Genomic DNA, 16,763 nt, shown 5'->3' on the forward strand with positions numbered 1-16,763 from the left:
TGAAAAGCAAAATACAATTAAAACTTAACGATACAAAAAGTATCAGAATTGGCGCCTAATACCATCAGTTTCATAACTTATTAAATACATCTACTAAACTAATTGTATTACATTATCAAACTTCAAAATAGATATTTAATTTACATATAAATTTAATAAAGTTTTTAATGTTAGAAAGTGTTACATTTGTTAACAATTCACTTAAGTTATGGCTCTTTAGTTCAAGTCTGAGGTATTCTAATGATTGACAGTTTTTTGTGAGTTAGTCTGTTGTGTCCAAGCCGAAAACGTATATATATGACACAATGTTTTCTGAATATTGGAAGATGTCGAAAGGGATTTATGTTTTTTTTTAGCTCACTATATTGTCAACTAAAATAATGTTTTGTTTTATTAAACAATAAATAAACTGTTTAGAATGGAAGTCAAAATTTCGTCTTTCAATGTGAGATCTGCGACATCTGTCGGCAAGTAGTTGCATCAAATTAAGGCCGTTTTATTTTATTTATTATTTTGTCGTTTTCTGTTGAGAGTTCTCGTCAGGCAACTCTGCTTCACATAGAATTCAATCAGTCTTCGGCAACACTGCACTGTGGCAAGGCGAGTAATTTAATTCACTTTTGTTCGGTCTGATTTTGGTGGTATCAATTCTTTTACAACAAAATAGTAGCTTATAAATATAATTTTTCTAACAAAGAGCAGTTTTAGTTCTTATAAAGTGCAGTAAATTAAACGAAGTTTAGTGTTTCAAAAGAGCAGCAATGGCACAACCTCAAAAGCCAGCGTATCAAAATAGTGAGTTGGCCGGTTATATTTTGCTGAAAAAAATATAAAGCGAAAAAAGTATGAGTCAGTGGGCGCAATCGGGGAATGGGGGGCTATATCGGCGACAACAACAACATGTTTCGATGAAGCACTATATGTGCTTATATGGGCAAAAATTAATGCAAATACTTTTACGAACATAAAGCGGAAGCAGTGAATTACTTACAACAATTTTATTTGTATGCGAGTGATAAATAGACATATAGCCGGCTTTTGCTACTATAATTTGTCTCCCCTCGCTATCCTTCGACAACAAATGAGCAAATATATATGTACGTGTGTGTATCACTGTGCTTGTGTTTTGTACATTTATGAATATGCCACTTCCTGTTGAGCGCCCGCTGTTCATACAATTTAATTATAGCACTTATGTACACATAAACAATGAAATACTTAAATAAACTGTGTTTAATTATTTATCATTGCGCTTTTCACATACAGAATTCATATATGCCACCTTGCCACGCACCCAACGTGGCCAACCTATTGTATTGGGTGGCGATCCTAAAGGTAAGAATTTCCTCTACACTAATGGAAATTCGGTGATTATTAGAAATATTGAGGTGAGTTGAATATTTCAATTCAGATATTTTATTGGCTACTAGTAGTTTATACATATGTATATGATGTATTAGCTTAACGTTTAGATTTTAATTATTGGTATATGTCTGTCTTCTATCAACAAATACATTTATACCTTCTAAAATTTTTATTATATACCTACGCTTATGTATGCTCAAGCACTTTACTATTCTGACACCCATCTCAAATTTAGTGTTCCCCATTGCGCCTATGTGTTTAATGTTTATTTTTGTCTTCTGGCAGCTGCATTCAAATGAAAATTTATTAAACGCTTCGCTGCCAAGCAGAAAAGTGTTCCAACATTTATTCCAATGGTGTTCCCGGTTTCATTTGTTTGTTTCTTCTATTTTTAACAAATTATCTTCATCTGCAGTAAGGCTAGAAGTAAGAATACAGGCAACACAAAGAAAATCAAAACATTTTTAGGAAAAGAGTATATGCACATAGTGAATATATACAATTTATTTACATACATGTACATATGTGTATATAAATAAATGTGATTTCAGTAAATCCCACGCACATCGTGGACAAATGCTCATCGCTAGGAGATCCAAATTTTGTTTAACGAAAAATATTTTTTGTGTAAATAAGTCATATGTAGAGGACGGGAAAAATAGATGTTTTTACTGTATGCATTTAATGATAATAATATTAAAAAGAAAGAACTTTGAATAACCCTTTACATACAAGAACTTGTTTTTTATCATTCAGCTTGTTTGGCAGTTATGATATAGTGGTCCCATCTAGAAAATTTCTTCCAAACTATAGCATAACTTGAAAAATAATCCAATTTCTCTTCTCTTCTGTTCAAATAAATAGTTTTTCATATAAGAACTTGTTTTAATAAAACTTTTCTAGTAAGATTTCGTAATAATTTGTACCTATATTTATGTTTTAAATACTAAATATATTAAAATATTCTATTTCTTCAAAATCCTTTCATTCTACTTTCATGCTTTTCTTCGATTCCTGCACATCGGCTGTTAACGTCTTGCAAACAAAAAATGTATACAACAACAAACACATTGTCATCGTCAATTTTTCAACGTTAATTTTATTTGCTCCGATTTGCCAACACATGCACACACATTTATTTTGGCCTAAAATTAAAATGAAATGTGCGGACTGCTTTTGGATGCACACGCAATCATACAACCAACCAATGCCTGTATATACACCAAAAATTGCCGGTCCATTTGTCCAATTCTATCAACCAACAAATTTTCCACTGACAACATTTGTTGTTGTTTTTAAATTTTATTTTTGTGTGCTTTTCCTCGAAACTGCTACGGTTATATGCACTGATTGTCGCCGGCAGAATCCAGCCATCGCTGATGTCTACACGGAGCATTCATGCGCCGTCAATGTGGCCAAATATTCGCCAAGTGGCTTCTACATTGCATCTGGCGGTAAGTACATACAGATAAAATTATACACACGTTTCTATATACACAGTATACTTTTATTGTTAGTGTAATAGTAGCTATTGTAATGTGTATTTGTTAGCTTAGTGCAGTTTATATATGTACATACATACTATGTGTATGTGCTAAAAATACCCATCAAATGCCATTTGGTTTGAAAGCATCACAGCCGCATTAATCATTAAACAGAAATAATAAAAATGAGTTTATAAATGTTGATAGCAAATATCCAGTTTTATGATTATACATTTCGTTGTGTCATCTACTTTATTTTTGTTTCTCAAGCATTTTTTTTACAATTTGCTTTGATATCTGCTACATAGTCTGCTTATACATAATTAATGTGCAACTTCGCTTGGTTAACACCTTATTTGGGTTATACTGCTGGCATTTGATTTCGTAATTATAATTTTAACACCAAAATATGTGTGTGACTCACGCTTGTATCGGCAAATGTAAGCATATACCTGAATGCTGATAAAAGTTAGATTGAGAAAATATTTTTTTTTGCAATTTTATTATGCCTTCATAGCGTGAAATCGTGCATAGAAGTTAATAAATTATAAATGCTATTGCGATAATGATAAAAAGTCAAAATCAGTTTCAATTGTCGCTTTAAACCACATATTTATATCATTTCTTCTTTATCTATACTAAAAATTTCAATAATTTGCAACAATAAATGCATACATATGTACATATGTATATCGTTGAAATTCACAGTTACTTTAGTATTGTTTGTATGTAAACTCGTTGTTTTGTGCGACTTTTTATCTTAATTTTCGTTGTTGTAGCAGTCGTTACGCTCTCATAAGCACATTTGCTACTTTTGTTTAAACTTTTCAACGCCTAATCATTACCAAGTCAGCCTTTCTCTTCTTGAATTTTGTTGAAAGTATTTAGTATTTTGTTACTACAGCTCTACAAATGATTATTCACCGATTTAGTGAATGCTATGTCGCTACAATAACTTTAAATAAAATAAAATGCTCATATTGTCCATTTATTTGTGCCGGATTTATGTGCTTCGCTTCAAGATCTATGCTGCTGCTGGTATTATCGCAACTGCTGGCCTTTTAATTACATTGCTTTTATATTTTCATAGCTAGCACTTGCATTACTGCGCTTAATCAGCATAAAACGCTTGCTATCCATGCTTACACTTAACAGTTGTTGATGTCTGTATGTAACAACGTCGCAGCGGCACTTAGACGTCGCCGTTTTGAATCGTAGCACAGAAACAACAGCCACCATTCTTTTACTGATGATGCTTTCGATTGGCTGCTTTATCTTTGTTGTGCTTGAAACGCGGGTTTTTGTTGATGAGTGAGTCATTGACGCGCAGCTCAGCGGTTGTTGTACCGTTCGTGTTTTATTTATTTAGCTACTTTCTATATTTTTTCCCCCCAAAGGTTTAATATGCGCTCAAGCATACAACGATTTTACTACCCATATTCATTCATTATTTTCTTTTTATTGCAATTTTACAGTTAAGTATTTAGTTAACGTTTTTGTTAAACATAGTTGAGTATGAGAACAAACATTAAAAGCAAAGACAAAAAGACTGGGTAGATGATACACTAGCTCATGCATATATACTTGGAAGCGATTGCAAAAGCTTGCATAAATACATGTATGTATAGTATATATGTACGTACGTAGTCTTCTCGTAATGTTTGATTGCTGATTAATTATACCCTGGAAATCTATAAATGATCAGCATGACGAGCTGAGTCGATTTAACCATGCCCGACTGACTGTATATATGCAAACTGTACCCTCAGTTTATGAGATATCGATCTGAAATTTTGGGCAAATCCCTTTCTCCCTAAGAAGCTGCTCATTTGTCGGAATCGCCGATATCGGATGGAAAATTTTTTTATTTAATGAGGTATATTCACGAAATTCCGCACAGATTATTGTGCAAATTAACAGCACCATCACTGAAGAAATTGTAGAGATCGGACCACTACAACGTATAACTGTCATATAAACTGATCGTTGAAAACCATGTTATTTATTTTCCTAGAACTGCAGTTAGAGCCATATTTGGTTTTGTTTGCCGCTTTGAAGCGTAATGCAAGATTAAAAGCCCTAAATGAGCGATAAAAAATATTTTTGCATTTTCGATTATTTTATATACGCGATAACGCAGTTATCAGTGACGCCGTTTTCTGCTAGGTAGATAACAAGCGCATAGCTAATAGCAAACAAACAAATATTTTACAAATTTAAAACTCGCAAGTAATGTTAAAAGTAGTATTTTATAAGTTTTCTTATAAACCTAACCTCTAAACTTTTTCAAATGATTTTTTTTCGATTTTTTCTTCACAGACGCCTCCGGCAAAATACGCATTTGGGATACCGTGAACAAGGAACACATCCTGAAGTGTGAATACCAACCAATTGGCGGTCCTATTAAGGACATCGCCTGGTCGCAAGACAATCAGCGTATTGTTATTGTCGGTGAGGGTCGTGAACGTTTCGGACATGTTTTCATGACTGAAACCGGCACTTCGGTCGGTGAAATTAGCGGTCAATCGAAACCGATCAATTCTTGCGATTTTCGTCCAGCACGCCCCTTCCGTATTGTTACCGGTAAAAACAGCAACTGATTTTTTTTTATCAATTATTCATTTTTAAAAATATATTTTATACACAGGCAGCGAAGATAACACCATTGGCATCTTCGAAGGTCCACCTTTTAAATTCAAAATGACCAAACAGGAGCATTCGCGTTTCGTACAGGCTGTACGTTATTCACCTAACGGTAAATATTTCGCTTCGGCCGGTTTCGATGGCAAAGTCTTCCTGTACGATGGCGCCACCTCCGATTTGATTGGTGAATTCGGTAGTCCTGCACATAAGGGTGGCGTCTATGCTGTGGCATGGAAACCCGATAGCACACAATTGCTTACCTGCTCCGGTGATAAGACTTGCCGCTTGTGGAATGTGGAAACACGCGAATTGGTCACCGAGTTCGTAATGGGTACCACCGTTGATGATCAACAAGTTTCTTGCCTATGGCAAGGCGAACATTTGCTCACCGTATCGTTGTCGGGTAACATTAGCTATTTGAATGTCGAGGACCCATCGAAGCCACTGCGTGTGATTAAGGGTCATAATAAGCCAATCACTGTGCTCGGTTTGAGCGATGATCGCAGCACCATCTATACGGGCAGCCACGATGGCGTGGTAACGAACTGGAACTCCGGTAGTGGTGTGAATGACCGCATTGGTGGCACCGGGCATGGCAATCAGGTAAATTCATACGTTACAAATATTTGTTGCATAAAATTTAATTTGTTATTATTTTTTTTTTTATTTGCAGATCAACGGCATTGTCGCCTGGGGCGATTTCGTCTACACCTGCGGCATCGATGACAGTCTGCGCCAAATAAGCGTTGAAAGCAACAGCTACACCGATTACGTTGTCAAACTCAATTGCCAACCACGCGGTTTAGCGATTTTCCGCAACGAAAACATAATAGCACTCGCTTGCGTCAAAGAACTGACACTTGTACAGGACAATAAAAAGGTCTTCTCACTACCAATCAAATATGAGGCAAGCTCGATTTCTGCCAACCCGGAAACATTGGATGTAGCAGTGACCGGCGATGATCACAAGGTGCATGTGTACACGCTGAAGGGCACCACGTTGGAAGAGAAAATCGAGCTGCAGCACTTGGGACCGGTAACCGATTGCTCTTACTCGCCAGACAATAAGTATTTGGTTGCTTGCGATGCGAATCGCAAAGTCATACTCTATGCCGTCGAAGAGTATAATGTGAGTAAATGAGAGGATAGGAAATTATGTAACAGCTGTTGATTTCATATTCTTGTTTTAGCTTGCGCACAACAAGGAATGGGGCTTCCACAATGCGCGTGTCAATACAGTGGCTTGGTCACCAAATTCACTTTTGGTTGCCAGTGGTTCGCTGGATACTACCATTATTATTTGGTCTGTAGCCAATCCGGCCAAGCACACCATCATTAAAAGTAAGCGTTACTTCTTTAAGTTTTGTAAGCCAAGCTAAAATTGTTTTTATTTTTATTATTTTTATGCAGATGCTCATCCTCAATCACAAATTACACGCTTAGTCTGGTTGGACAACAACACTGTGATCTCTACTGGTCAAGATTGCAATACCAAAGTATGGGAAGTTGAAACTATTTAAGTTGAAAACTTAAAATTAAGGAGGAGTGGAAAAACGCAACGACTACTTTAATAGATTATGACTAACCACCACACTTTAGCCGCCGTTTGCTTTGTTTACTTTTATAATGTTTCTAAAAAGTATATACTTTAGCAGTAGCAAGTCGTTCATCGGCTCCAAAGATTTTTCTATGCATTTTTCTACACAAACGCAGCTTTGCTGAATAGTACTACCGTCGTCGGTCCTCAATATGCCACCGGAAACACCAACATGTAATCAAACGCGCCCATTTGCAACAACTAACTTATCAGCTGCCAAAAAAATGTATTATTATTTCTGCCACCCCTAATTAAGTTCTATAGTGACAGTCTGTTTTTTATTTTTTGTTTGCTAAACGTAGTATGTTTAACAAGCTTGTTGTATTTGTATTAATTTGTACAAGATATTATGTACTTTATTTTCGGAAAAACAGCAATTTACTGACCCCGTACTTTGTATGATTATTTAACCCTTTGGTCTTAACCCTTAGGCAGCCAGTCGTCTATCATTCAATTATCTTATAATTTACATTAACGTCGTGTAGGAATAAATGTGTAAAATTTCATTTATATAACATCTTTGTAAAACATATACAACTATTTATTTTGCATTATTATATAAAATAAAAAAATGATATTGCGTGAAATTTTGTAAAAATATTGTCGCGCAGGCGTACGTAAACTAAAATAAAGAAAATATTTTGCAAGAAATTAAAATTTTCTGTTTCAATATTGAAATTCTTTAAAAAAAAATTTGATTGGTCTTTAAAAATGGTTTAATTGGAGCTAGCTGGTAGCCAGCTTCCGCTGAAGTCACCTTGTGGCTGCCAAAACATATCACATCGAGGAGCGAGAATCACTTTATAGAGCCAGAGCCAACTTGTGCCACTAGTTTGATAGGTGGACCTATGTTATCCAGCGTTGGACCAACGGTGGTCAAGTCCTATGGCATCGCAATATAATTTTAACTATATTTTTTCATATATTTGGACCACTGCGGTCACTAGTGTTGGTTACAACGTAGCCTGGTCTCATCCTAGTCTATAACAGTAAATTCAAATATACTCGTTGCATACATTTAGGATCACTTACTCAAAAACATAAGGTCATACACATGACTAGGAAAATTTGCATGGCAGGAACTCTCAACTAGTTGAGGTGAAATTCATTTTTGATTCTATTAAATTAATAATATAATTAATATATGTACATATGTACATATGTATATATTTACTTTATTCCCCATACTCACATTTACGGTTACAAAAATATGCCCCTTTTTAAATTAAACACCATTTTTTAAATTCATATTTTTATTAAACATGTCTAATTTTATACATATAAAATTTAAAATATTAAATAAATTTATTTTGTCTTTTTGTGTGTGTTGTTTGTGTATAAAAGTCATTTTTTTTTGTATAAAATGTGCCTTTTTAACTTACAGTCTAATTTAGAGTAATTTTGTGAAGCCTATTTAATATGTATGTGTTATTCAAATACATACATACGTATATACATCTGTAGATGTGTTGTATGGCTGTGTAGATGTACAAATTTATTATCTTAAATGTCTTTCCGTATAATTGCGCTTGCAATAACAATTGAATGACAATTTTTAGAAAATAATGGTTAGTATTGAAAAGTATTTAAATAAATAAGTTTAAAAATATTATTAATTAATATAGCAAAATAAAAATAATTTAACTATTTTATTATAATTTTTTTAATTAAAATTTGTTGTCATTAATTTATTGTCAGAAAAGTGATTATGATTTCTAACCAAAAAAACCTCCAATAATATGTAAGGGTTTTCGCTTATTAAAACAAACAAAAACAAAAAAAATCAAAATTAATAATTTAAAACAAATTCAGCACATTTAAACTAATTTTTATAATGAAAATGCTACCCTGACGAATTAAATGTCACCACTTGCTCGTATGGCAGCACTGTTTTAATTTACAGTTTTCCGCTTCCTTTAGCTGTCAAAAGGCGTTACTTCTGCAATGTACTTAGAAAAGTGTTAATTTGTTGTTAAAAGTGAGAAAATATGTTTCATTTAATGTGCGGTGTGTATTAACAAACAAAGTGTAGTGTATTAATTGCAAATAAGTAGATATATTATGAAATGTAGTGAAGAAATAACGCCAATAAGCATGTGTGCCTGCTGCCAGCACACGCCTTTGGAAGGCGCCGCTACAGATTTGCACAAGTTGTTAATTTCTTTGCTAAAAGTGTCTAAAGTGTATTTTTTAACAAATTAATTATGTGAAATCGTAAATAGAAGAAGTGTGTACGTATAGAGTGCACAATGTGTTTCTACTGTTTCATAAGGAAGCATGCTGCCATTAAGAAGTGGCAAAGCAGTTTGGCCCAAGTGCTAATTTCTCTGTTAGAAGTGTGCAAAAGTGGAGTTTTAGCACATTTACGGTGCTTTTTGGTAATTAAAAGTGGTGTATATAAAGTGTTTACAGAAATAATGTGAAAGATAGTGAGTTAATAACCAAATCCACAAGTGTTTGTTATGCTACTCGTAGGCTGCAAAGCAAATTGGGCAAAATATCGGTAAGTGCTGCTTTATTGTTGCGCTCAAATCTATATAACTTAAATTCTTGTAGAAAGTCTGGCATTAAGCAATCTAGCCTATGATTTACTGATATTTTACTTTGAAAACTGCAAAGTTTAAGTAATCTAGCCTATGATGTACCAATATTTGACTTTGAAAACTGCAAACATTTCAACAAACAGTGACAACTGTTCGAATGTCAGTGGCGATACTTATGTAGGTGCTAAGTGATTGCTATTTTCTATAAATATAACTAAAAGTTATAACATAAACTCCAATAAAATAATTAAGTTAAACGGTTTTCACTAATTATCACAGCCGGGGCTAACGATGGGATTGACGGAAATCAAAGGTCTTTAAAGGACTTATGTCTAATAGCCGCTTTTTAACTACTAAATAAGCAATAATAATGCTAATAAAATTGCGACATAATTAACATAGATAGAAATAAGTTAGTAAGTGGTGGAAAAAGTGCGCTAAAAAGTGTTTAGTGTGTCTTAAAGTATGTACTGCAAACACTTTTATTAAGGCATATTTGTTGGACTCATATCCGTTCCGCCGCTAAGGCTATTATTATTGCTGTTAATTTGTTGCCTCACCCCTGGACTGCTTATAGTTGGACTGGGTTCACGTTTTATATGCATACCGCCTGCCAATAAGCCGGCAGCACTATCTTCACCATTCGCTGCAGTCGTGGTAGTTGGCGCAGATGTTGCCGAAGTTGTGGCAAAACTTAAAGCTGCAACCCCTGCTGCTGTATTCGTAGCATCTATGGCATTATGCAATTGTTGTTGTTGTTGCTGTTGTTGTTGTGCTGCAGCAGCTGCTGCAGCCGCTAAGTGAAATTGATTTGGTAGAAACATATACGCGGAACTCAATTGTGCTGCCGCCACCATTTGCGCTTCCGCGTTCAAAGCAGACGTACTGCCGCCAGTGCCGCTTGAGGTGGCCGTTGTGCCCGCAGCTGACGTGGCAATCGTATTGAGGGGATTCAATTGAAATGGTGCACTGACAGCAGCGGCGGGTGAGGTGGGTGTCGCGCTGCCGCTGCTTGAATTACCAGCACTTGTTGGCGTGGTGACGGTAATGACCGGCGGTGACGCATTGGCCGCTTTAGAGGCACGTTTGCGACGCGCTTCCGATTCGCAGGGTGAGGGCGCGCCGGGATGACGGTAAGAGACGTGCTTATGAAGAAAAAAATATAAAATTGAGATTTGTGACATTAAACTGAAAGATAGTTAGTAATACTTACCTTACGCAAAGCGTCCTTACTGCGCGACACATGCGAGCACACATTACAAGCATAACTGTTGAAGCAGAAGAATGCATGATAAACAAAAATATCAACTAACGATATACACGAATAGTCTAACTCACCGTACATTCTGATGGGTTTCTAGATGCACACGCAAGTTGTATTGATTGCTGAGTTGTTTGTGGCATATGAAGCAAGTCGCATACAACTTTGAATTGGACGGTGGTTTCTGCTGTGGACTTGTGTTCGGCGCATTGGGCGTGTGCGTCGCATGTGCTGAGCCAGTAGGTGGCTTCTCTGTCTGTGTAGTCAGCGTATCGGACTGCGCGTTAGCTTTAAGCTCACTACTACCGACGCCTGTTGCTGTGGTTGCAGTTGGTGCAGCGCTGCGGCTACAGCTAGCAAACTGATCGATTTGTTGCTGCAGCTTGGCCACCTGCTCCTCTGCGCTCAAATAAGGCATAGCGTGTGCGTGTTGTTGGTGCTGCTGTAATTGACTCTGCGTCGTACCGCAAGTTGCTGTCGCAGACAAAGACCAGGTTGATTTGTGCCCACTCAAATGTGGTGATTGCAAGGTAGGCGTGTAATTACCGCCCAATGACGTCTTCACGCTCAGCGACGGCGTCTGGAGTTGACCATGTAGGCTTTGGTGCTGTTGTAGCGGTGATTGACGCTGCTGCTGAAGTGACTGTGGCGCACAGCTTGTGCCCAACAAGCCACTTTCGCCGACTGTTGGCGTTTTCCGTAAATTTTCGACAATCTTATCAATACGTTTGATGTCTTTTTGTTGTGGTGAACTCGTTTGTGTATGTGTTAACGTGTGTTGCATGTGCGCTTGTGGTGACGGTACATGTGGCTGTTGATGCGGATAATGTAGATGCGTCATTTGCGCCTGCGCCGTTGATAAGCTCAATGTGCGCTGTTTTTCACCCAAACAGAAACGCTTAGCAGCGCCATAACCAACGGCAGCCTCATCCAACGCGCCACTAAACACCTGACCAGTTGGAGCATAGTCATCAGCGGTGTATGCTGGTGAAGTCTCCTTGGCGGATAAACTCAGCGCATCCTGGTACAAACTGTTGCATTGCTGTTGGTATTTAGCCAGCAATTCATTTGTCTTATTCAGCGCTGTTTGTGAGAAATTTAGTGGCTGCGGCAGCAAGTTCGGATAAAACTGCAAGGACTTGAGAAACAAGCTCTCCAGCGGTGTGGGAAGCTTGCTGCCGAGTAGCGTTGAATTGAATGCGTTCGGCACTGTGGCGGCGGAGAGTAAAGGTAACTGCGCGCTTGGCGGTGGTACGGTGGAGGCTAAAGGTGGTGGCAACGTGGGCGGTGCCATGGAAGTCATTGGTGCTGCTGGTGGGGAGGGTGGCGTAGGCGGTGTGTCCGTCTCTTCTTTACGTAAGGCGTCCAAGAAGTCATGCGCGGGAGGTGGTGGCGCCGGTGGTGCTGTTGCAGCGCGTCTATTTGCTTTCTGTAACTTCATAAAACATTTAAAATTAATAAAATTTGTTTGGAAAAAAAATTGCGCACACTCACATTATTTTGCACATCTGCCAACCCTTTAATGCCTAAAGTCTCTGCCAGATTAAGCAACATCGGTATCTGCTCTTCATACACATTAACCTCACCGGAGTACATGAATGTGAGTAGCGCCACGATTGCTGCAAACGAAGCGCCGGGTATAATAATAATTGGATGGCTGGTGGTGTCCAGTGTACGAAAGAGCTCCAGAAAGAAAGTGCTGTGAAAATATGGCATTAATGTAAGTTAGTTTTGCGCTTGATGTTTGTTACCTGCATGCGCTGAGCACAACTCTGTGCGCACGCAAAGTACGCCCCTCGGCCGAGATGGTGACATCAGTCAGATGTGATTGATCCAATAGCACTGGCAGTGTGCTCAGAAGACTGGTCTGCAAAGAAAAGAAGGTATATAAATATTAGGACAGTGTGAGACTAACACTCGTTGAGTCATAGCGTCCAATTCCTGTTGAGATGAAATCTAAAAATAAGGTATTACAAAGACAGCTATTCCTACATGGGTAAATTCAAAACTCTGAGCACTCTAGAGAGGATTTTTCATTGCGAGCTTTCTAAATTTCGAAAGTATCAATTCTTTATACTTTGAAAAGGGTATTTTAATTTTGTCACAATGTTTTTAAAACCCAAAATGAAACGTCAGGGACCCTATAAAGTATGTATAAATAATTAACGGGACGGGCTGAGTCGATATAGCCATATTTATCTGTCCATGGCATCTCCTTCTTTCCGTCCGTCCAACCGTCAAAATCAAGTTCTTATAAGAAACATTTCTCTAGTTGTGAAGGGTATTATAGCTTTAGTGCAGCCCAAGTTGTTTTTTTATTTTCCGCCTGGCTTGCCTAAATTTAGGTGTCCACACGCCACTTTTCAGCCGCGTGGGTTTATAGCGGAAAAACTTAGTCATTGGTGACATTTTTTTCAAATAAACCGTTTGAAGTAGCGCTAGGCTATACGTACATATATGCATAATAGAGCGGCTCGATTTTTTTCTACAAAATCGTGTGTGCGGGAAATGTTCTAGTTTACCTAAAATATTAAGGGTACCAGTTTCGTGCCAGCCATTTTTGAAGCGAATGAAAGATATGTATTTTTCTGATATTACCGATTCCGACAAATGATCAGTAGAATATCAAAATGTACCTATGTACGTATTAAATTTCATTCGAATATCTCAAAAACTGATATTCAAATTATTATAATCCCTAAAAAATTTCGCCTTAAAAATAGCACAGGTTTTAATCTCATAATCCTTTGAGCAAAGTTGTTCAGAATAATCCGTAAAACATTTTCCGCATTTGTGGTTTTTTCTGTTTTTGGCCTCCTAAAAATCGGCCCGCTCTAATGTATAAATACACATGCATTAATACGGGAAAACATTTTTCCAAATAATTGAACGTTTCGTGCAATTGCCAAAATCCAAAGAATTTCTTCCTTACCTACAACCAAAGCACACACACATACACATGTGTGCATACGCACACACGCTTATATTTATAAATTTCTGTTTGCATTAGCAATGGCGCGGCTTATTTCAATGAGCCGTTAGTTCCACTTTTGACATTTCGTTTGTTTTGTTGTCTTTTGCATTGAGTTGCATTCATGTTTTTGTTGTAATTAATGTATGCAATTTGTTTTATTTTGCATTCATTTGCTCGTCTGCTTGCCGGCCTGTCAGTTGCTGTTGTCCATATCTCTTCCGGACCCCAATGTGTTTTTGCCTGAAATGTGTGCTGCTTTGTGAAGCGGAAAAGTGCAAGGAATGTTTTATTGACAGCAGGGCGCGTGCGAGTCACATTTGCTGTACCTTTTCTGCTGCGAAGACGATTTTGAGGCAATTTTAGAAATTCTATTTTCGTATCTGCACTCTTTCTGGGAATAGTAACATTTTTGCTATTGCTTTATATTTGGATGTTTTGGGTATCAGAAAGATCGCGGAAAGACTTTTCGGAGTCGGAGTTTTCTTAACAGGCGCAAGTGAACGTCTTATGAGCATTCAAAAATAAATACAATGTTTAATAACCCTGAAGGGTGGGTTTGTCACAAAGTTTGTAAAAGTGTGATCAGAATCAAATTAGCCATATCTGTTAACTTAGTTTTCGAGATATCGATCTGAAATTTCGCACACGATTTGTTCACCGCAAGAACCAATAAATTTTTTGGAATTGTAAATATCGGACGAATATAGGGTATAGCTGCCATACAAAGTGATCGATCAAAATGAAATCCTTGTATGGAAAACTTTTTTATTTGACAAGAGCTTCAAGCTTCACAAAATTTAGCACAGATTATTTTCTAAAAAAACGCTAAAATATTTCATGAAATTTTCTAGATCGTACTACTTTATTATATAGCTGTCATGCGAGATCATTTTGCCAAAATTCAGTCATTGTATGAAAAACTTTTTTATTTGATTAGATATCCATATGAAATTTGGTAAGAAGTATTGTTTAAAATAAAGTTAAAACATCTGAAGAAATTTTCCAAATCGTACCATTTTAGCATATAGCTGCCATACAAACTGAGCGATCAAAATAAAGTCCTTGTATGAAAACATTTTTATATGAAAAGATAGCTTCACGAAATTTGTCATGGATTATTTTTTAAGATAATACTATAATTTCCAAACAAATTCATTTTATCGGTTCACTATAGCCTATAGCTGTCATATAAACGGACCGATCAAAATCGAGTGCTTGTATAAAAAAATGTTTATTACTGATTTTTACTATTTTTTTCTTGGTTTTGAATATTTCTATTAACTTATTTACCTGATGATTGTGCCAACGCAAGCAAAATTGCTGCTGATGTTCATGTTGTTGCTGTTGCTCTTGATGGTGTTGCTGCAACTGTTGATGCTGTTGTAATTGTTGTTGTTGCTGTCGTATGGTGGCTGCTGTTGCGGTCGCAGTAACATTTTCCATAATCCAAACGAGATGCAAACGAACACTCAGTTTAAAACAACATAAATTTTGGTTTTTCTGTACACACAAGCACGATTGTTTGTTTGGTAGATCACTTCCGTAAGTTCTCAATTACTAATTTAGTTGTAAAATTGATAATAAATCATTAAGAATTCATACAAAAATTCGTGCTTTACTTAATTTCACACTTTTTTTTATTTTCACCCTCGTTCTTACTAAATCACACAGCCTTTTTTCTTAACTCACGTTGAATACAGAAACAAATATAATATAAATATAATTTATTGCTGAAATTGTAAACAAAAGTCATTTGTAAAAGTAGTCATTTCACACCTTTTGCTATTTATGCATATATGTGTGTGTAATATTTTTTTCTCTCGCATTTCATTTGCCTAAATCTTCTGTTTTTCCATTTTTATGGGCCAAAGCAAAAAGCCACACATATGCAGTACACAGCACACACGCTCGACACACTCAACACTGACACGCAACAACATAACGGTAATTGTATATGTTTGCTGCAGCTCAACGTAATTATCGCCGTCCAAACACACTTCTATGAGCGGCAGCACGACACAACCACAACGGCAACATCGTCACTGTCGTCGTCGCCTTTCCGCCTGTCGACGTTGTCAGCGTTTCGTCTTCGTCAGCAAGGTCTGCATGTCCGTCTGCCACTGGCGTTCACCAGCTGCAGCGATGTCTGCGTGTGCGTGTCGTTTCAATACGCCACCGATGGCTCATCGCTGTCAGCGCAAATTTATCTCGCGGCTTAACTTAGCACTGGTGTATGTATGTATGTGTGCCGAACAAAAAAACATAAGAATTAGACTTCAAAAAACACACACATAAACAAAGCGCACACTCGCATACTCATTTTCCTCCTAAATTTGTGTATTGCATTTTAATTGTTGTATTTGTTTTGATAGTTGCTTTGGTCGTTCGCCCATTATTCGTGTTTATTTTGATTGTGGCGTTTTTATTGTTTTAATTTTGGGACACTTGTTTCGAAAACAAACGAAATTGTAAACAAAAATAAACCGATCGCAGCGACGCTTGATGAATGATTTGCCTAAGTGAGCGGTTAGTGAGAGGAGTGGTGCCTAAGCAGAGAGCATTGCCAAGTACTGTGAAATGAAGTGAGAGTAAAAGAGCGCGGTGGAGGAAAGCTGAGTGAATGTGGAGAATAAGCATAGCCTTATTTCCTCAGAGCGCAGGTGGTTGAGATGGCCACTCATAAATGTTACTCATACGCTGCGGTTGACGTGAATTTATTGGATATAATCAAATAGCTTTGCAGATAGGTTTTGGTGACTTAATGGCAGCGCATGAGCTCAGTTATGTATTTAATATAAATATTTGATTGAATTTGTGATTTTAAAGTCAAAAAAGCGCTCAATTGCGACATTTTGGGTGAAAATTTTTCTAAAAATGATTTTCTTAAACTTCAAAT

General features: G+C 36.9%; 2 protein-coding genes across 3 annotated transcripts; one reads left to right on the plus strand and one right to left on the minus strand.

Annotated features, from left to right (window-relative positions):
* Nucleotides 1-586: 586 nt before the first annotated feature.
* On the plus strand, nt 587-7,378 carry LOC120777761 (actin-interacting protein 1). Its single transcript, XM_040109264.1, has 8 exons — nt 587-795; nt 1,267-1,388; nt 2,729-2,819; nt 5,169-5,432; nt 5,497-6,095; nt 6,166-6,621; nt 6,683-6,833; nt 6,903-7,378. The coding sequence occupies exons 1-8, from the start codon at nt 762-764 to the stop codon at nt 7,010-7,012; spliced, it is 1,827 nt and encodes a 608-aa protein (XP_039965198.1). The 5' UTR covers nt 587-761; the 3' UTR covers nt 7,013-7,378.
* A 1,527-nt stretch (nt 7,379-8,905) lies between these two features.
* Nucleotides 8,906-15,456, minus strand: LOC120779031 (chromatin modification-related protein eaf-1). Of its 2 annotated transcripts, none has more exons than XM_040111153.1 (6): nt 15,158-15,456; nt 12,645-12,760; nt 12,388-12,592; nt 10,971-12,322; nt 10,846-10,900; nt 8,906-10,777 (listed from the first exon to the last, which is right to left on the minus strand). In XM_040111153.1, the coding sequence occupies exons 1-6, from the start codon at nt 15,308-15,310 to the stop codon at nt 10,118-10,120; spliced, it is 2,541 nt and encodes an 846-aa protein (XP_039967087.1). In that variant the 5' UTR covers nt 15,311-15,456; the 3' UTR covers nt 8,906-10,117. The 2 variants fall into 2 exon arrangements, with proteins under 2 accessions (XP_039967087.1, XP_039967086.1); XM_040111152.1 differs by having other exon boundaries at nt 10,971-12,328.
* Nucleotides 15,457-16,763: the final 1,307 nt, after the last annotated feature.

Source organism: Bactrocera tryoni, chromosome 5, assembly GCF_016617805.1.
Source record: "Bactrocera tryoni isolate S06 chromosome 5, CSIRO_BtryS06_freeze2, whole genome shotgun sequence".
Classification (NCBI taxonomy): domain Eukaryota; kingdom Metazoa; phylum Arthropoda; class Insecta; order Diptera; family Tephritidae; genus Bactrocera; species Bactrocera tryoni.